Source organism: Danio aesculapii, chromosome 24, assembly GCF_903798145.1.
Source record: "Danio aesculapii chromosome 24, fDanAes4.1, whole genome shotgun sequence".
NCBI classification, from domain to species: domain Eukaryota; kingdom Metazoa; phylum Chordata; class Actinopteri; order Cypriniformes; family Danionidae; genus Danio; species Danio aesculapii.
The window spans coordinates 5973477-5995913 of NC_079458.1; the positions used below are offsets into that span (position 1 = coordinate 5973477).

General features: G+C 36.5%; 1 protein-coding gene across 2 annotated transcripts in view; it reads right to left on the reverse strand.

Annotated features, from left to right (window-relative positions):
* grnb (granulin b) overlaps positions 1-22437 on the reverse strand; it is a 28127-nt gene that overhangs the window by 2608 nt on the left and 3082 nt on the right. Inside the window, exons 3-15 of one of the 2 annotated variants that reach the window (XM_056450689.1) lie at positions 22421-22437; positions 19726-19848; positions 19244-19342; positions 18991-19141; positions 15292-15327; positions 15065-15156; positions 14814-14952; positions 13046-13143; positions 10869-11108; positions 6913-7155; positions 4798-5040; positions 2517-2765; positions 103-318 (exon numbers count right to left, since the gene is read on the reverse strand). The exon at positions 22421-22437 is cut by the window's right edge and continues 127 nt beyond it. In XM_056450689.1, coding sequence (XP_056306664.1) covers positions 103-318; positions 2517-2765; positions 4798-5040; positions 6913-7155; positions 10869-11108; positions 13046-13143; positions 14814-14952; positions 15065-15156; positions 15292-15327; positions 18991-19141; positions 19244-19342; positions 19726-19848; positions 22421-22437 — 1946 coding nt within the window. The remainder of the gene's footprint in view (positions 1-102; positions 319-2516; positions 2766-4797; positions 5041-6912; positions 7156-10868; positions 11109-13045; positions 13144-14813; positions 14953-15064; positions 15157-15291; positions 15328-18990; positions 19142-19243; positions 19343-19725; positions 19849-22420) is intronic. The other variant, XM_056450690.1, reaches the window with a different exon arrangement.

The following is a 22437-nucleotide window of genomic DNA, read 5'->3' on the forward strand; positions in this document are numbered from 1 at the left end:
CCCTCCAGGAACTGCATTTGACCTGTGAACTGTATAAATGTATAAATTAATACAAGAATGTAAAATAAATAAATAAAAAGAAAATAAAAATGTAAGCTGTACCTGTGTATAAGGACAGCAGGCCCATGTGGAGTCTGCTAATCTGCAGCAGCTCTGCGTGGGTGCGCAGCGAGTGGAGGCGTCGCACTGAATCTCCGGTGTCTGAACTGCAGTCAGGGAAACACTGAGATCAACAGACGCTTTCACACACGTCCCGAACTCCAGATTACAGATGTAGCCATGCGGACAGCAGTGCTCACGATCGTCACAGCACATGGCCTGCACAAAACACACACATAATTACAGCAAAACACACGCAAACAAAAAGTTAAAACAGAGTTTAGAAAACTAAAACCAGCATTCAGTGCAAAAAACACTAACTAACATCTTAAACACACATTTAAAAGGTGTTTTCAAAAAGGTCGTTTTTGGGGAGTTCAGTAAATAAAAATGTATAGTAATATAGTAATGATCAAATAAGTTTTAAACAGCTAACAACTAACATTTTGGGTCTCATGCTACATAATACTACAAAAAAAAAAACTACATAATATTATGCAATATTTTTGGTGATTTTTCCTTTATCTTATTATTTTATGCAATATTTTGATATATTTAATTGAAATAAATCAATTAACGTGTTTGCCTAGTACTACGAAGAAAAAGACGACGACGTCGAAGAAGAAAACAAAGTCCATTAGATTGTTTATTAAGCTTTCTTTGATTAACAGTTGTGTAATAATTTATGTAACATATTCATAATTGTTCTCAACAATGTCACATTAAAAGCCAAAATATATTGGCCCAAGAAAAGAAAAAGGCTTTTCAACCAACCATGATACTTGGAAAAATAAATAAATAATTGCAATGCACCACTTAGCGGGTTCCCACACAGGTTCTGCATCTTGTTTATACACACTATGAACAGCAGCTACGCTAATTATTCTCTTTATTCTCTATTTCCACCTGGGGAAACTCTTCCCGAGGCCCTCAGGTTTATTTCAGGCCCAGAATTATTGGTCATCTGGTTCTTCCTATGATCACGCATGGACGGATCATAAAGATGTCTGTACCCGTTTCAGACAAAATCTCTTCAAAGCGATTCATATTAAACTCAAATCAAACACGGTGAAGCGTGAACTGTTCACTCGAGTCTCAAAACATTTCGTGAGCTCCGCCAGCCGAAATCATGTCATGCGGCCCAAAGCGAACCTCCACAAACGCAGCGATGACGTCACATTCGCCGTGCGCAGAGTTCAAAACCGGAGAACGCTGATTGGCTATTGCATGTTGGTCTCATTTGTAGTTGTAATACCGCAAATTACATTTGGACTGGTGAAATAAAGAACGACTGTACAACACCACGAAAACCAAGCAACAGCAACAGCAGTAGCGTTACATGGACATCGGAAAATAAGACCTGTGCAGAAATATTTAAGACCTAGAACAGTGAAGACTAAAAAAAAAAAATAATAATTTTTAGGCCTTAAAGACTTTAAGTCCCCGCGGAAACCCTGTACAAGGACACACAAATTTGAAAAACAATGATCTCCATGAATAAATTTATAATAAATACTTAAAAAGTGCAGTATGTAGGATAGACACCCTAGTGGTTGAACTAGGTAATGCAGTCTAAATTCAAAATATTGGGAGACTTACTTTCACTCTGCTAATTCGAACAACTCAACATGCCATAGGTTGCCAGATTGACGACACAAACATGAGCGAGCGTGCCAAAAGATCAAGCCTTATGAGGTAAGATGATCCGCTAATCTTTACATTTGTAATATTTGCCAATTAAAAAGCATCACACGTGGATTTTTATAAATCTGAATCGGCATCTCATTTCGTAGGCTACTACCATCATCCAGAATTTGCATTTTTGGCCTGCATACAATGACTTTTTAATTGAAATAAATCATTTTAAAATGTGTTTGCCTATTAATAATAATAATAATAATAATAATAATAATAATAATAATAATAATAATAATAATAATAATAATAATAATAATAATAGAAACACAATGCCCATTAGATTGTTTAGTAAGCTTTTTTTTTTTATTAACAGTTCTGTAATATTTTGTATAACATATTTATAATTGCAAATGTCGTATTAAAATGACATTTTTGACTTGAATTGATACGAAAATTAAATTGAAATTGATATGAAAATGAAATTGTTGACGTCATGACTTAACCAAGGTTTTTCCACCAAGGAAACCCGTGGTGCTGAAATAAAAAATGGCTAAACTGGGAGCAGGCTGGTTATAGAGACCCCTATAAACATTCTGACACGGAACACACATTCCAAAGAAGAATAATTGACTTAAGCATTGCTTATCAGATAAACATGTTCACTTAGCATATCTGCAAACATATTATGGTATGTTTGTGCTTTAGAAGAATCAAACACTTACATACAGTACATTTAAATTATACAACTCATCATAAATCATAAAAAGACAGAGATTTACCTTGACTAGAGGGCAGCATCCCCACTGTCCTGTGGGTAGAATACAGCAGGTGGAGCCAGACGCGCAGCTGGTGCTGGAGTCACACTTCACATCTTCATGTCCGAGGAGCTCGTCTGAATTCTTCCAGACTCTGGCCGGTTTTTTCGTGAACCAGGGGATCTGATGAAGGCCTTTGGTACAAGAGGTTTTCTCCTCATTACAAGTGTAGCCACTAGGACAGCAGTGATCTCCATCCTTACAGCACACCGCCTTACAAAAGAGGAAAAATACATGTATTTATTTTAAGACATACAAAGAATAACTAAAGCAAAATGAACAAATATCTAACTATAAAGCAATTTAAAATCAATTAAATATAATACTAATATATATATATATATATATATATATATATATATATATATATATATATATATAAATAAAAAAAACAACACTTTTAAACAAAACAGAAATAACAAAACCATATATATCATTTTGTATATATACTAAGTAACTTGTAAGTCATAGTTCGAATTACTAGTTTAAAGTGAATTTTATTTTTATATTTTTCTAACAAATTTTAAATTTAAGTTTGGAATTTCCATTAGTTTTTCTATTAGCTTAATTTTATTTTTAAATCAAGTTATTTTATACAATATATTTATGAGAAATATAAAACTATAAGTGACAGTGATAAAATCTATTACAAACTAAATAAATCAGTAAAAAAAAAACAACTATAAAATAATAATAATAATAATAATAATAATAATAATAATAATAAAAAAACAACAACAACAACTTTTTAAAAAAAATGTAAGGTAACGCTTTATTTTGATGGTCCATTGGAGTATTAGTCTGCTTAATATCTGTTAATACTGCTCCTTTAACAGACATTTAACGGACTATAAGAAACTTTGCAAGTACGTCAACTTACACTAACTAAACAGTCTACTTAAAATCTAATGAGAATTACTTATAAGAATAACTTCAATTCAACAAATTCAATTCAAAAAAATTTAATCAAAAAAGAAAATGAATAACTATGTAATAATTTAAAACAAAGACTCACAGTCAATGCTCATGACATTTACATTATGGTAAGTACTTTTATTTATGGAGAAATATATCCAAGAACATGTGTTATGGCAAAGACTATAGAATACACAGGACATGTCACTCATATACATTTGAATGGGGAAAAGTGTCATGATGGCGAATGAAGCCCTGCCTACTACTACAGGAGCCAATCAGTGATCACTATAGAATGACAACTCTCTGAGGGAGGGGCTCGGACCGGCCGTGAGTTTCTGCATCGTTTTGTGTGATACAAACATATAGAAATTAAACTAAAGACACAGTTGTGGTTTAATTCTATTGGTTATTCTGTAATGTGATCTTAAGCTTGGCAAGCAGTTTCAGAGAATTTAATATTTCCCCATTCAGACAGAATGCCCGAGCATACTGCCTGAGAGGTGTTTCAAAGATGGCCGCCGAGTGAAACAACTTTGGTTATGGTCAGATATAGACATTATAGACGTATTTTGTTCCTTTCCCAAGGTCAAAGTGTATTGTTTGATACAGATAGTTGTGTGAAGATGTGAAGTGTGACTCCAGCACCAGCTGTGCGTCTGGCTCCACCTGCTGTATTTTACCCACAGGACAGTGGGGATGCTGCCCGCTACTCAAGGTAAATCTCTGTCTTTTTATGATTTATGATGAGTTATATAATTTAAATGTGCTGTGTGTTGCGTGTTCAGAGATGCTCTTCTGGATTCCTCGGTTGTAACGAGTGTTTATTTGAGTTACTGTTGCCTTTCTATCAGCTGGAACCAGTCTGGCCATTTTCCTCTGACATCAACAAGGCATTTGCGCCCACAGAACTGCCGCTCATTGGATATTTTCTCTTTTTCAGACCATTCTCTGTAAACCCTAGAGATGGTTGTGCATGAAAATCCCAGTAGATCAGCAGTTTCTGAAATACCCAGACCAGCCCATCTGGCACCAACAACCATGCCATGTTTAAAGTCACTTAAATCACCTTTCTTCCCCATTCTGATGCTCGGTTTGACCTGCAGCAGATCGTCTTGACCATGTCTACAAGCCTAAATGCATTGAGTTGCTGCCATGTGATTGGCTGATTAGAAATATATGTTAACTAGCAGTCGGACAGGTGTACCTAATAAAGTGGCCGGTGAGTGTACTTTCTCTGTGAATTTGCAGATGCCACATCCACAACACTGGAATTGCTCATATACCTTTATTTTTGATGTTTATATAATAAACCGTCCTCTGGTCTCACCTTTGGCAGTGGACAGCAGCCCCACTTGCCGATGCGGTTGATGAAGCAGCAGGTGTCGTCTCTGGGGCAGCTGGTCTGAGCGTCACACATGTGTCTGTCCTCGGCCCGCTGGGTTTCTCTCAGCGCAGGCTCCTTGCTGAACCATGGCATGCTGGGAAGGCCAGAACGCACACAGCTACTCTGAGCCAAATCACACTTGTATCCCTGTGGACAACAGTGCTCCTGATCCGCACAGCACACGGCCTGCAACACAGTACATCATTATATAAGCACAATTCATTAAAGAAATAACTCAACGAAGAATAGAGTGGAGGAAATATGACGTGACCATCGGCTGCAAGCATAAAACTGGTTCTACATATAATTATAATTTTTCTCCACGTACCTATTTTATTTGGAATAATAAAAATATTAGATATAAAAATAAATCTCTTTTTTTAAATAAATGGTTTAATAAAAATATACTTTTAGTTAGTCAGCTCTTAGATGACTGTGGTGTCCCTTTTTCATATGAAAAATGTGTGCATCAGTTTTCTTTTCCTGTTCCCCCAAACAATATGCCATAGTTTTTGGTGCAATCCCTGATTGTGTTATACTTAGTCAAATCTGGCCCAAAAGGTTCTTTAGACTCTTTTATTTTTGACAACACAAACCTTTTTGTTGACAAAACTCTTCTCAGCTCTGTGTCAAGCAAAGATATTCGCTTGGTTATTGATAGCCCTCGGATCTCTTTACCTGCTTGCATAGGTTTTTGGAATAATACATTTGGTGACAGATTGGAAACAGTTTTGGTTTCTTCTGAAAAAATCTTTTTATCTAATAAAGCTGTTGAAGTCTCAATCAAAGTAATTATAATTGCTACCCAGTAAATACAAAACGAACTAAATTTAATAACAATATTTCCCCTAAATGCTCATTTTGTACTCATTAGGATGAAACACTCAATCCTTTATTTTAGCAGTGCATTTACTGTAAAGTGTTTTGGGATGACTTCTTCAATTTCATAAAAAGAATTCTTATTTCCAAACTTCTGCATTTGCCCAAAAATTGTATTCTTTGGTTAATCTCTGAATGTGGATCCTTCTCGTTGTAGATTTATTTTTAATTTATTGCTTTTTTTTTGGCAAAATTTTACATCCATAAATGTACATTTTCAAAGAAACACCCTTACTTTTTTCAGAAAGGACTTTGTTTTATATGTGAACTCTTTAAAAGACTCTTAACAATTACATTGCATGTAAAACTCTTTCTTGGTGTAAATCATTTAAACTTGTTTAATTAGCTGGAACTTTATTTATGTAACTCTCTTTGTTAAGGGATTTATAAAGCATAAGTCCTCACTTTAGATTAGGTCACAAAACTCCATGAAGTTGAGTTAATAAAGCATTTATTAAAATACAAATTAACTATTAACATACACCTGAATAATAAGATGTATAAATGTTGATTTCAACTGTTAATTAATCATTTACTAACTCATTCTGAATGATCTTAAAAACCCTCAACTACTCTTAAATACAAATGATTTGTAAATAATGCAATACTTCAGTTAGTCACGAAAAATCAGTCATTAAGTATGAAAGTACAATTATTAAGCACTTTATACATGTGCTTATAAGTCAGAAATACAGCATTTGTAGCTGCAGTTATAAACTTATTAACATTTATTAATGTAGAGTTAATGATTAAATAATGAAATAACTATATGCTATTGCTTAATAAATGGTTCATAGTGTGTAGTTGTTATAAAGTGTTACCGAACGTTTCTTTTTTGCACAGTTTCCCTGTGCTGCCCCCAGCAAGATGCCACCCTGGGCGATCGCCCATATTGCCCATGCCTAAATCCACCACTGTATATTTTAGCTGCTGTGATGGGAGCGCATCGGTTGCTCACGCCCCCACACATCATTTCCCTCCTCACGTGTTGTATCTGCTGATGTTTAGACAGGTGCGTACGTGTGTCTGCTTGTAAACTCTTAAACAAATACTTGCATCGGCCAAATTAGCGAGTACCGATTGAGTCATGAAATGTGATGATCGGCCGATACCAGCCGATTGATGGGAGCATTCCTAGTGCAAGTGTGTGTGTACATATGTGCTATAAAGTTTGTATACCTGTGGCATTGGACAGCAGGCCCAGGAGCCGGAGGTCCGTTTACAACAGGTGGTCCCGGTTGGACACAGAGACGTCTCATCACAGTTATGGTTCTGTGATGGCAGAGACACTGCAGGGATCTTCTTCACCAATGGCACAGAAAAACGCCGACCCGAATCACTGACACCATCACAGGTTTCAGCAGCCACATTACACACTGAGCCATGGGGACAACAGTGGACAAGGTCCTCACAACACACTGCCTAGGGATTGAAAGAGATATTTTTAATCATTAAATATTGTAAACATTATAGAACATTCATACAGTGCTCAGCATATATAAATACACCCCTCACAAATCTCGTTTAAATTTATATTTTCAATAGGAAACTTTACAGTATTATATTTGTGCATATGTATTAGATTAGTCAGTACTGAAGCCAAATCTGGAGCTTATCTAATTGAATAACTTACGATAACGGTCCAAAAAGCTAGTACACCCAAATTTATATTTATAATTCATATATGTTCTAGAAAAATATTAAATACAAATTTAAAGAAGAAAAATCAAAAGCAGCAAATAAAAAAAAAATTTAAAAAAGGAAAAATATTGTTGACATTTTGTCGGTTGTAATTTTTTTTGCATTATTTTGCGTGAATTTTATTATATTATCTTTCAATTTCTAAATTTGTTTGGAGACAAATATTATTGTAATAAATATATCCATTTAATAAATCTGTTTTGTTTAAATGCACCAAAATACACTGCCTATATTCACAGAGAAATGGATAAATCATTCATTTTCAAAATGGGGTGTACTCAATTATGCTGAGCACTGTACTTTAAATATACACACTGCAAGATTCAAGTAATTTAAATTTCTAATCTTTCATTTTACATAAAAAAAGTATATACTAAAGTAAATAAAAGTAAAATATAATGCAAACCATCAAAAAAAGATTAAAAAATACACAAGAAATAATTATTTTATGATTTAAATCTTTACTAATCTAATGTTATATGTAACAAATAAATCGTCTTCATAAAATAAAAACAGCATAATAAATCAAAGTACTGACTAAATATCAAGTAATTAAAAAGGGTAGCACGGTGGTGCATTTGGTAGCACAATCGCTTCACAGCAAGAAGGTCGCTGGTTCGAGCCTCGGCTGGGTCAGATGGCATTTCTATGTGGAGTTTGCATGTTCTCCCGGCGTTAGTGTGGGTTTCCTCTGAGTGATCCGGTTTCGCCCACAGTCCAAACAAATGCGCTATAGGGGAATGGAATAAACTAAATTATCTGTAGTGTATGAGTGTGAATGAGTGTGTATGGATGTTTCCCAGTGATAGGTTGTGGCTGGAAGCATTAGCTGCGGAAAACATGTGCTGGATATGTTGGCGGTTCATTCTGCTGTGGCGAGCCCTGATTAATAAAGGGACTAAGCTGAAAATAAAATAAATAAATAATTAAAAGAACTATTAAAAATGTAATTGATAAATTTCCATTTAATTTGAATCACCACCGGCTTGCATGGTTTGTGACCTGTGGAGCTGAGCATTGAAGGCTTTGCTCTTCAGTGTTTGAACTCTCAGCAGTGAATATCCAACCACACTAATCTAACCTGAACTTCAACACTGAAAACTGAACTGACACGGTGTCAAAGCAGCTCCACATAGAAGACTATAGTAAATTGAAACAATCTACATTGTAAAAGTGCTATAGAAATAAAGATGAATTGAATTAATAAAAAGTAGCAGATTTAATAAATTAATATTTCTGTGTTAAAAAAAAAAAATAGAAATCCAGAACAAAAAAAATAATCATGAATATATCAATTTAAAACATTACATAAATCCATACTACATTTATCAGGTGATGCAGTGGCGCAGTAGGTAGTGCTGTCGCCTCACAGCAAGAAGGTCGCTGGTTCAGTTGGCATTTCTGTGTGGAGTTTGCATGTTCTCCCTGTGTTCGTGTGGGTTTTCTCTGGGTGCTCCGGTTTCCCTCACAGTCCAAAGATGTGTGTTGACATGAATTGGGTAGGCTAAATTGTCCCTAGTGTATGAGTGTGAACGAGAGTGTATGTGTGTTTCCCAGTGATGGGTTGCAGCTGGAAGGGCATCTGCTGCGTAAAACATTTACTGGATAAATAGGCGGTTCATTCCACCGTGGCGACCCCAGGTTAATAAAGGGAATAAGCCGAAAAGAAAATGAATAAATGGATTACATTTATCAATATCATTCTTACCACCTTTGCCCCCAGATTTTAATTGAAACTTCAAATGACAAGTACCACATAAGGTCCACACTCAACTTATTAAAGGAATTTTAAATACATTTATTATCAAATAAATAATTATCAACTAAAAATTGTCCTCTTCTCTCTACCTGATACATAAAACTTTGATTTTAAAATCAAGACTTAAGCCGTGGTCATGCTGCACTAATCTCCCCATAGACTTCGCACTTGTGCAACAAATTTCGGAGATCGCTGCATTGGAAAATTCCATAGATATATACACACTAGATCACATACGGACACGGAGCATGCATCAATACCTCTGCCATATTTGTACAGTGCTCCCAGGACAAAAGTCATTCAACTGCACTAGTCAAGACTAAAGCCAATCTAAGATGCAGGACTTTTGCGCTGTGTACGGGTGTAGTGACGAGCAAACAAAGAAAATAAAGCATAAAAGGTATCATATTTCATAAGTGAGATTTCGTTTTTAATGATTTTGTATGTTGTGAACTTTTGTGCTCAACAAGTAACGTTATTGATGATAATACAGTCACTGCACTGACCTCAAGGCAAAGTAGCACCAACTCACTCTAAATACCAGGCATATGCTAGTATTGTTGAATAAAATAAGCAAACAATGTAAATAAAATATGACAACAAGACGCTGCGGTACCAGAAACTTGAATTACTGTCGGCTAGTTTTTGAAGTAACTTGTAAAGGTGCCTGATAACATAACAATGCCTGCGCCTCAAGGTGCTTACGGTCCACCATAAATTATTGAATACTAAAACTTTTATACGTTATTTAGATCAGAAAGGTGGATATGCACATTAAGACGGAGGGATATCGAGGGTTCACACAAGTCCTTCATAACAGAGATTCATTCACAAACGAAATCGCTCACTCCATTAGAATGAGAAGTAAAAAGCAAGAGAGGGAGTGTGTTTCAGGACACGAATTAGATCAGATTAAACAGGGAGAGAGGGAGGATAATACATGCACACAAACACATGCTCTTTGTCGGCAATGCCCGTGCGGTCACCGATCCATTGATATAGAAAAGTGATGTAAAATTATAAATAAATATTTGCATCCTGACCATCGGGAGAACTCCCGATCATAGATATACGTGTATACGTTTATATATCTATGGCTCCGGATGGTCAGTCCCCCACTCCACCTTCATTTCAAAGAAGCGCTACCCTGTACCAAGATAGCAGCTCCAATCACAAATTCCTTCCAATAGACAACAATAGCGTATGCGACATCTAATGTAAATATCTATGGAAAAAGTCAAGCTTGGTGAACTTTGTCCTGCAAAATTGCGTCACATGACTGCATGAGACCAATCGTAGATCAAAACATGACCTATGTGAACAGAATATGGACCAATCGCTCACTTTTTTAAATGTGTAATCAGCTTGTTTAATCCAGTTCCTTTTCGCAGCGCCGTACGACACAAGTTTGCATGCTCAAACTCTAGTGTTGCCGCTGCATTAAACCTAGTGAGAAAAGACTAAACATATAAGCAGCAAGAGTTAAAGAATCAATACACTGACGAACGCTCACAGCCAAAACTATTTTTTTTCTTTTCTCCAGTGATTCATTTAATACATTTTTGACTGCAGACCTTCTTTAGTACCTGTCATTTGAAGAAATTTGGGTCACAGCACCAAACTGATCTGGAAGATGGCAGTGATTTACATTTGATCAAAAGAAAAAAGGGTTTACTTCAGGCAGTGGGCAGCAGCCCCAGTCTCCAGATGAGAGTTTGCAGCAGGTGGATTCTCCAGGACAGGATGAGCTTTCATCACATCTCTTATTAGGAGGCGGGGCGATGGGTTTGGTTGGCACCTTCTCCATCCAGGGCACAGACACGGAGAGCGCTGTGGGGTCATCACAGGAGCTGGCAGCAACATTACACACTGTTCCTTCTGGACAACAGTGAATGTGATCCTCACAACACACGGCCTGCAGATGAACACACACAGACTGAGATAATAACAGCTCATTTGATCTGAGGAGCTTTCTTCATGAGCTTAATTTATATAAAGGAGTTTAAATTTATACACTTAGGTCCATAAATATTTGAACGTCGACACAACTCCAACATTTTTGTCTCTTTACCCCAACACAATGGATTTGAAGTGAAATGAACAAGATAAGCTTTACCTGTAGACTGTCAGCTTTAATTTGAGGGTATTTGCATCCAAAATCAGGTGGACGCTGTAGGAATTACAGCAATTTGCATATGTGCCTCCCACTTGTTAAGGGTCCAAAAATAATTGGGACAGTTGGCTTCTAAGCTATTCCATGACAAGGTGTGTATTATTCCCTCATCATCCCAATTACAATGAGCAGATAAAAGTTCCAGAGTTCATTTCAAACGTGCTATTTACAACAGTTTGCATTTGTGCCTCCCACATCTTAAGGATTTATTAGCAATGGGACAGAATGATAATCATAAATCAAACTTTCACTTTTTAATACTTGACAAATCCTTTCAGTCAATTACAGCCTGAAGTCTGGAACGCATAGACATCACCAGATGCTGGGTTTCATTCCTGGTGGTGCTCTGCCAGACTTCTACAGCAACCTTCTTCAGTTCCTGCTTGTTCAAGGGACATTTTCCCTTTAGTTTTGTCTTCAGCAAGTGAAATTCAAGCTCAATAGGATTCAGATCAGGTGATTGACTTGGCCATTGCATGACATTCCACTTCTTTCCCTTCAAAAACTCTTTGGTTGCTTTTGCAGTATGCTTTGGGTCATTCTCCATCTGCACTGTAAAGCGTCGTCCAAAGAGTTCTGAAGTATTTGGCTAAATTTGAGCAGATAATGTTGCCTGAAACACTTCAGAATTCATCCTACTGCTTTTGTCAGCAGTCACAACATCAATAAATACAAGAGAACCAGTTCCATTGGCAGCCATACATGCCCAGGCCATGACACTACCCCCACCATGCGTCACTGCTTAGAATCATGAGCAGTTCCTTTCGTTCTCTATACTCTTCCCATCACTCTGGTACAAGTTGATCTTATCTGTCCATAGGATGCTGTTCCAGTACTGTGAAGGCTTTAATCGAACTCTAATCTACCCTTCCTGTTTTTGAGGCTCACCAATGGTTTACATCTTGTGGTGAACCCTCTGTGTTCACTCTGGTGTAGTCTTCTCTTGATTGTTGACTTTGACACACATACACCTACCTCCTGGAGAGTGTTCTTGATCCACCACAGTGGTTTCCATGGTCTTCCCGGTCTGTTGGTGTTGCTGAGCTCACTGGTCTTTTCTTGCTTTTTAAGAATGTTCCAAACAGTTATTTTGGCCACGCCTAATGATGGCTTGCTTGACTGATAGTGACAGCTCTTTGGATCTCATCTTGAGAGTTGACAGTAACAGATTGCAAATGCAAATAGCACATTTGAAATGAACTCTGGAACTTTTATCGGCTCATCGTAATTGGGATAATAAGGGAATAATACACACCTTGACATAGAATAGCTTAGAAGCCAACTGTCCAATTATTTTTGGACCCTTAACAAGTGGGAGGCGCATATGAAAATTGCTGTAATTCCTACAGTGTTCACCTGATTTGGATGTAAATACCCTCAATTTAAAAGCTGACAGTCTACAGGTAAAGCACATCTTGTTCATTTCACTTCAAATCCATTGTGTTGGTGTATAAAGCCAAAAATGTTAGAATTGTGTCAATGTCCAAATATTTATGGACCTGACTGTATATAAAAATTTTGCATGTGTACCGAGTCTAAGACAAATGTGCTCTTTGAGCCAAAGATAAAGTTCCTGAAAAAATTTCCTGACCTATTAGTGTTAAGTATTTCAGAAAGCTATTAACAGTAAAAAAAAAAAAAAAAAAGACAAGTCCACAATTGACATTTGAAATGAATACCTTTGGTAAAGGACAGCAAGCCCAAGAGCCTTCTTGTGTTTTACAGCAGGTGGTGCCGCTAGAACACGCCACAGTTTCATTACAGGGAACTACTTCTTCTGCAGACAGAGACAGAGAGAGAGAGATGCAGAGAAAAATCTTAGTTTCCATCACACTGTTTTAATGCGCTTTTATTTTTTTTACATTCTGTTTATTACATTTTCGACATTGGCACAAAAATCCTGATACAAACTTTAATCTGTGTACATTTTTTTTCAATTAAAACAATCTGAATATTTCCTTAAAGAGACTGACAAATTTAATATTAAATTATTCGGCATATTTTTGAGTGCCCATAATAATGTCAAGCATGTTCATGTGCATCAAAGTAGTTCCTTTAAAGCATCTCTGTACATACTTTCAAAATCACTCACTTTCAAATCATTCATTTTCAAGTGTGTAGCTAGGGCTGGGCGATATGGCATAAAAAAAATAAATCAGGTTTTTATAAAGTTTGACCACCTTTTTTCTGAAAGTTTGACTAGTCAACTTAAAACATTACAACAACATGACTGAAGTAACATTCTCTTTATAAGTAACTTGAAAAACCATCTGGTTAAGGAACATTGTATTTTTAATGGCCTTGCCATACATAAATTGCTCAACAAGGTGTAAATAAACGTAAAGCAAATTCACGAGTTAAATATCGTTGCAGAAGATATCACAGCAAATATTGTGCAATTTGAATTAAACATTAAAATACTTCTGTTCTGAATATATAGTAAGAAAATAACTATTTTAACAAAATGTAAACATAACATCTGCAACTCAAAAAGTTAAGCAAATTTACAACAGTAAAAGCAAAACAAAACAAAAAACACTTTGTAGACCATCACGCAAACCTAAAGCATGTTGTTAAGTCACATGTAGCTGTTCTTAACAGGTTTCTTGAGAGGAAGAAAAGTCTGTCAATTGTTTCAGGCTTTAGAGATGCTCTTTGCGATCATTTGATGTGTTTTGCACCGCTCTCTAAATTCCTCTGCCTGACTTTCAACCATGTCTTCAACTAGGTCCGCTACTGATGTAATGGGGGCGGGGTACTTTCACTTTTCACTACTACAGCTGCTCACCTCTGCTCGTGTTCAAACCAAACTAAGATCGGTGCGATTTTTCACATCCTTCATACATGTTTTGAGTTTATCGACTTGATAAGAGAATAAGTCTTGACAATCCACACAGATGTGACTTAGTAAAGCATGACGTCATGTATCATTTTAACTATTTCATTTTAGTCTGAATGTAAATCCCCTCGTGAGGGAGCGCTGGAGCAGCGTGAGAGAGTGGACCAAAGCGCATCAAACGAAAGGTATTAAAATAAGAAAAATACACAACTTAAGACACTTAAATGCTTGTATTTGTTGTATTCTCTTGTCCACAAGGCCAATTGAAAACCGAACTTGTAATTCAGCAATAAATATTTGACCCAAGCCTTCCCCAGCCTTACACACGCTCCACCTATGCGGTCCAGTCTCCGTGTTCAGTCCTTTACAAACATGGTTGAAACCCAGACAGGCAGTCAGGCAGTCAGGCAGTGTAATACAAAGAGTGGACCAAAGCACATTGGTGCAATTGTAATGCATCTAATATTTTTATTTAAAAATATGCAATACCTCGATTTAATAAAAAATGTAATAGTCTTAAAAACGTAGTGTGTAGCATATTTCAAATTGATACAAGTGAACATTTTCTTCACTGAAAATTGCAAATAGATCAAATACACTGGCTGTACCTTTAAGTTTCAGGACAGCGACAGCTGGGATCTTAGTGACCATTTCTGAGACTCCATTGGCTGACAAACACGTACTATGGATGAGGTCACAGGTCGTGCCCTCTGGACAGCAGTGCTTTTGATCAGAACAACACACAGCCTGCAGGAAAAACACATTTGCGGCTGTCATTTCAAGCTTATACAGTAGAAACTGCATAAAACCCAACACTACTGCCTAATTAAAGAAACACGAGTTGATATATGTGATGCACCTTTGGCATTGGACAGCACCCATAACCACCGGTTTCTAGTAAACAGCATGTTGTATCTTCTGGACATTTGGAAATCTTATCTGGACAGATCACTGCCAATGTAAACACACACACACACACACACACACACACACACACACACTGAGGTGTCAGTTTCAACTAAGACACTTCATGAATAATGAAGAGAAATAAATAATGTATAGTGTATATATAAAATGAAGCCTTACCTTCTCTAATATTGTTGACCTCTGCAGGCAAATCGACTGCAAGGATATTAGTACAAGGTTAAAAACAATAATCAACAGCATGAATAAAGCTAAAATATCATAAAAATTCATGAAAAGGAAATTCCTTCAGTTCATTTAAATGGACTTTAATACCTTTATACGCTCCATTGAGTAAAACATCCAGTGTGCACGTGCAGAATGTTTAGTCAATTAATAAATGACTAAAACGAGAAGCTCTTTGTCCTCTGTTATTGTTATTGCATGGATGAAATGTGAGAAGTATTATAAAAGCTTCCGCTTGTAGTAATATTTTCAGATCAATGTTTTATGCATTTTTTTTATTATTATTTTGCCAAATGTCAAAAGTGATTAGTGGTGAATGTCCAAAACCAGTTTTTGTTTGCTTTGTTTGTTTTTATTATTGTGCAAATGATAGCAATAAACAATAAAAGAGAGTAAAACTTAGAGATGGGCTTAGCTCAGACTCCAGACTGAGACTAATCCAGTTTAATTTCTTACACCAGCTTTATTATACTCTTTTCAGATTACACAAACTAAAAAAAAAAATTTAAAATAAAAGTATTTCTCTCCTCTGCTTCAGATGTGGTACAGACCAGGTACATTATTGCATTCTACATGGCTGTGCCCTAAAGTGAAAGTGTTTTGGTACAAGTATGCAATATCATATCACAGATTGATGGATTTGATTTTCCGTTGGATCCAGAGATTTGTTTTTTTAGGCAATTATACAAATTCTAACCACCAGCGTACTCATGCTAGACCATTTTGATGGACGTAAACCAAACCAATGGTCCCAACGTATTTCCTGCTTTACATTTTTAATTTCTAAAGCTTCAGAGAATCCAAAAAGAGCCGCATATTGATAATGTTATGACAGCTGTTTTATCATTAAGTTATGATTGAATTGCCTCTTGTTACAGTAATGAAAATTGTTTGACAACAAGCAGGAAATGTTCATGGGCCAATGACATAACCACATTGAAACGTTCCTGACAATAGCTAAAAAATTTATTGCTTTAAAATGAAAAACAGACATTGATGTACCAATTGGACTGTGGATATCAGAAGTTTGCAACTGTATATCATTGGAGAAGATCACATATTCTTTGAGAGAAAAGGGTGAATTATTTAAAAAGATTTGGAATCCATTTTTGAATTATATTAAAACAATACCACATTGATTTGACAAAATAGGATTTCTCCATTGGTTTATAACAGTGATGCTCAATCCTGTTCATGGAAATTGACCTTCCTGCAAAGTTTAGCTCCAACCCTGATCAAACACACCTGAACCAATTAATTAGGACCTGATTAGCACTTGATAATTACAGGCAGGTGTGTTTGATATGGGTTGCACCTGAAATCTGCAGGAAGGTCGATCTCCAGGAACAGGGTTGGTCAAGCCTGGTTTATACTACATCTCCTCCCTTTTTATTTATTTATTTTCATTTTATTTCTTTATTTTTATATTCTGTGTGTTTGTTTTATTTTAGCTCGTTTACTGCTTAGTTTCGATGTTCTATATTGTTAACTTTTGAAAAAGCAAAATAAAAATATATAATTCAAAAGAGTAAAACAGAAATGACTGCTGCTTATATTCTATTTAATCAATGAATCTACACACACACACACACACACACACACACACACACACACACACACACACAGGTATGCACGCACACATGGACGGATGCATGCACGCCCGTACGCACACACACGCACAATGGTTTTCACAAAAGTATTTACCAACACAACCTTCAGACATATTAAATGGAACGTTTTTACATTTTAAAACATATTGCAATAGAAACTATTAATAATTTTAACATATATTTCAATATATGTAGTGTTTAGTATCAAGTTCAACGTTACAGTATTTTTGATTAATTAAATTGCTCTCTTTCAGCTTATTCTTGGATTTATCAGGGATTGCCACAGAGGAATGAACCACCAATTACTCTGGAAGGGCATCTACTGTATAACAATTGCCAATCTCAACCCAGCACTGAAAGTTCACTAATCCATGAAACCCCAGCAGTGGGAAACACCCACACACTCTCTAATTCACACACACAGACCTATTTAGTTCGTCCAATTCACCTATACCACATTTGTTAAGACCAGGAATGCCCAAACTAGGTCCCGTGAGCCATAGTTGGCCCACAGTAACCTTTGATTTGGCCCACCATCCTATCTGAGAGAAGAGGAAGAATGATGGGGAGGGTTTAGAGATTGTCATTTCAAATCTAAATGTAACCTTATTTGTTTCTTTTTGTGTTAAAAGCTAACTGAAATTAAATGTTTTAGTGTGTAAGTTAATCAGACTTAGTTTAAATGTACATACCGTCAGGCATCAAGGCAAAGGCAGATTCTGTTTGACTAGTGTATTCATCATTGATCTCCACTGTGTTATTGTTTTTGTTTTTATTGCAATAAGTTGTGCAGCAAAACATTTTAAATGATTAGTTAATACAATTCAAAGTAATGTTTTCTTTTTAATTTGAAGTCTTCTGAAATAAGAAAATGACCCATGGCAACTTTAATGTAATATACACTACCTGACAAAAGTCTTGTCACCTATCCAAGTTTTGGGAACAACATGATAACTTGACCTCTAGTTGATCATTTGGTATCAGAAGTGGCTTATATGAAAGGCAAAGGCCTCTAGATTACGCTTAATTAACCAAAATAAAATATGATCATGCCTTGATTTTTAATGATTTAATTAGGACAGAAAAGTCTGACTTTGCTCAGACTAAAGTCTTGTCACTGAACAGAAATAATGTCCAGTCTACAATATAAAGTCATGCTGGAGTGGAAACAGAATGAATATTGTGTCTGACTCCATCATGAGCTTGGAGGACTGCATCCATACATCTCTGCAATGACTCAAATCACTCATTAATAAAGTCATCTGGAATGGCAAAGAAAGCGTTCTTGCAGGACTCCCAGAGTTCATCAAGATTCTTTGAATTCAACTTCAATGCCTTCTACTTCATTTTACCCCAGACATGCTCAATAATGTTTATGTCTGGTGACTGGCCTGGCCAATCCTGGAGCACCTTCTTTGCTTTCAGGAACTTTGATGTGGAGGCTGAAGTATGAGAAGGAGCGCTATCCTGCTGAAGAATTTGCCCTCTCCTGTGGTTTGTAATGTAATGGGCAGCACAAATGTCTTGATACCTCAGGCTGTTGATGTTGCCATCCACTCTGCAGGTCTCTCGCACGCCCCCATACTGAATTTAACCCCAAACCATGATTTTTCCTTCACATCACAAAACTTGACTAAATTCTGTGAGAATCTTGAGTCCATGCAGGTTCCAGTAGGTCTTCTGCAGTATTTGTGAGGATTCTTCTGAAATATCCACCTTCTGCCACTTTTCCAAATGATCAATTAGATGTAAGAGCAACAAATAATAACTTGACAACTGGGATCAGACGATAAGACTTTTGTCAGGTAGTGTACAGTAGCTTGGATATATATATTCACCTTCAGCCAATGGCTCTCAATGATATTTGGCTTTTGGCGCTTTACACGAAAAAGTTTGGGCACCCCAGGTTTAGACTGTGGGAGAACCTGTGCTAGTCACCATGCTGCCAGTTTTGGTGTATATAAGAGACAAATTTGCATATGACCACTTCACAGGCAAAATAATAACCATAGCGCAAAACACACACCTGCGTTTTTCTCGAATGGCTTCCTGCGACGGGCAGCAAATTTCCTCAAGAAAGGAGAAGGGCCATACGTGGCCGACACACACATTGAATGCTCGAGGTCACATGTGGTTCCCTGAGGACAGCAGTGTTTCCTATCATCACAGCACACGGCCTGAACACACACATGCATAGAGGGAGAAAGAGGAGTGTAAACATTACAGTATACATGCAACAACACTCCAGGACACAAATACGGTCAAAAAAAGTGCTTTACATTTTTCATTGGACAGCAGCCCCAGCCCCCATCAGGCATCTGGCAGCAGGTGGTGTCATCAGGACATTCAGACTCTCCATCCGGACAAACTACCGCTTGCTAGGAATTATATGTAGAGAAATCCACTTCAATGCATTATATTTACTCAAGGCTTGTCTGGGTGTGTGGCAGTGCAAATTTGAGTGTGTGCAGTGTTTTGGGTTGTTTACAAGAACAGCAATTTACATAATGATATGGGTATGAATTAGGTATTACAACATTGAGGTGGTTTATGAGGACACGTCTTGTGTCATTGTGACTTAAAACACTTAAAAATCTTACATAATGGAGTCTTTTGACATTTAAAATCGCCCCCGGGTTTCCTGTGATGGTTGGATCTCGGGTTAGGGCCATAACAGCAGCGATATAAAATACATCACGCATATAGAAAGTCCTCAGAAACCACCAATACCAATGAGTAGGTGTGACTGTGTGTGCGTTACCAGCTTGGCCTCGACTTTTTCCACCCAGTCTAAAACATGCGTCTTATTCACACACTTGGAATGTTCCAGGTCGCACAGAGTTCCCTGATAACAGCAGTGCAAGTGATCGGAGCAGCATTCAGCCTGCAAACACACACACACACATTTGAGGCAAGACAAGAGGCTTTTCAGAGATATGCACACATGCTGTTTAGTGAAAGAAATACTTGATCCTTTTTTAAAGGGATAGTTGATAAATAAAACTAAATTTAGCTGTTTAGACATCTATTAGATGTCTTTTAATCAAAACAAATGCTTATGTAATAGGAAGAAATGTTTCTTAAGACGTAAATAAGCACATTACAATGATTTCCGGAGAATCATGTGACAGTAATGATGCTGAAAATTCAACTGTTTTTCAATATTAATATATCTGACGTGAATTTATTGACACAAAGTAATTTTAAACTGTATTATTTCACAGTTCAAATACTGTATTAAAGATAATATGAATCCATCCCTGCTGCATATACAGTGCTCAGCATAAATGAGTACACCTCCTTATGAAATCAATATTTCTATCCATTTCTCAGTGAATACAGACAATATATTTTGGTACATTTAAACCAAACAGATTTATTAAAGTCAGATTTATTATAAGTTTTATCGATTTAAAAAAAAAAAAAAGAGTTTGGTCACTGAACATCTTTATGAATAGAAATATAGTACATTTAAAGGTGCGGTATGCAAGTTTGACACCCAGTGGTTGAACTACTGTAGGTGTTGCAAAACAGACGGAAGCGTAGGTTGCCAGATTGACCACACAAACAGCAGTGTGCCTGACTATCGAGTCTAAAGGCTGATTTAAGGCTTGTTCTAAATAAAAGCAATATTTTCCATATTAAAAGGAGTTTTTGTCCTAACCAACACCTTGAATTTATATTTTAGAAACAGCTTCTATTTCTTGCAGCTGAACAACAGGACAAACTGACCACCTGAGGTACACCTCATGTACTTTATTCAGTGTTAAATGCTAATAATGTGAGTTTGAATGCCATTTTACATCACATTAATTGCCATACTACTGAAAGCAGCAGCAGATAGTTTAGCTCAGATCTGGAAAATAAAATAAACCGTTTGAAATTGAACTTCAGAACTGTGAAATAATACAAACCAACACATATCAGTGATTCAGCATGTACATTTAATAATGTTAAAGAGGTTTAATATGCATTAATTAGATTATAAACCTTACCATTTCGTTGGAGTGCAGTGAGTGCACTATTCTGTGCTTCTGAATGGCTGTATTTAAATTTCTGTCATGTTTCGTCTGGTGCAAACAGCTAAATTGCTTATCACTGCAAATCTCTTCTTGTAGCATGTTGTTGAGACACAGGGTTACGATGTAACCTGCTTTCCTAATGTTTACACTCATAATATTTATATTAATTGCTAATTAATAACCTCAGGTGGAACTCTGAATCTGCGTCTCATTTAGAAGTTTGCTACACTGTAGGTCGCATTTCCGTCATGGTTGCATACTTTGAGAGCCTTTCTGACTGAATGAATAAATAAAATACACTTTTTTTCCACCAAGGTAAACCAGGGTGCTGAAATATAATTGGCTAAACTGGCATTGGACAGGTCAAAGGACCAAAACAAAGACGTAACACGTAACGCACATTTTCAAAACAGAATATCTGACTTCAGCATTGTTTTTCAGATAAACAAGGATGTTCACTTAGCATGTTTCTTAAATACCTGCAAACAGATCATGGTATTATATGTTTTGGAAGAGTCAAAAACGTCAAAGACTATAGAATACACAAGACATGTCACTCGTATCTTTTTGAATAGGGAAAACTTTAACTGTCAGTGTGGTAAATAAAGCCCCACCTACTAGTACAGGAGCCAATCATCGGTCACTATAAACCAGTGTTTCCCAACCCTGTTCCTGGAGGCACACCAACAGTACATATTTAACATTACACATTCTCCCTTTTCTGACCCATTAACTTCAGGTGTTGGGAGTCTCTTCTGATGCTATGATAAGATGATTCAGGTGTGTTTGATTAGGGAGAGGTTGAAAATGTGTACTGTTGGTGTGCCTTCAGGAACAGGGTTGGGAAACACTGCTATAGACTAACGATACTCTGGGGGAAGGGCTTGGCCCAGACCTGGGTTTCTGCAGATTTTGTGTAATTTGGACGTTTAGAAATGAAACTAAAGAGACAATTGATGTTCAGTTTTATTGGTGATTCCTATTCAATAGTAAGCTTGGCAAGCAATTTTGGAGAATTTGATCTTTCCCCATTCAGAGCATACTGCCCGAGAGGCGTTTCAAAGATGGCCGCCAAGTGAAATGACTTGTCTTAAAGGGACTTTGAAAACGTACATGCAGCCCCTTAATGTGTACTAATTTTTGTACCGTGATTTCAAGTTTTTTTTGTTAGATTAGTTCCAGATTTGGCTTTGCTATAGACTAATATAATGTATATGCACAAATATAATATTGTAAATAATCTTACAGAAAAAAATTATTTAAAAGAGATCTGTGAGGAATGTACTCATTTATGCTGAGCACTGTATTGTGTTTAAAATAATTAAAAAATGATTAATTTCTCAAGAAAGCCAATAATTTCTCTTCAACTGTATATAAAAAATGTTGTCATTTGTAACTCTCAAACACACTGATATAGCTGACAGACTGTCTTACATGAGGAAGTGGGCAGC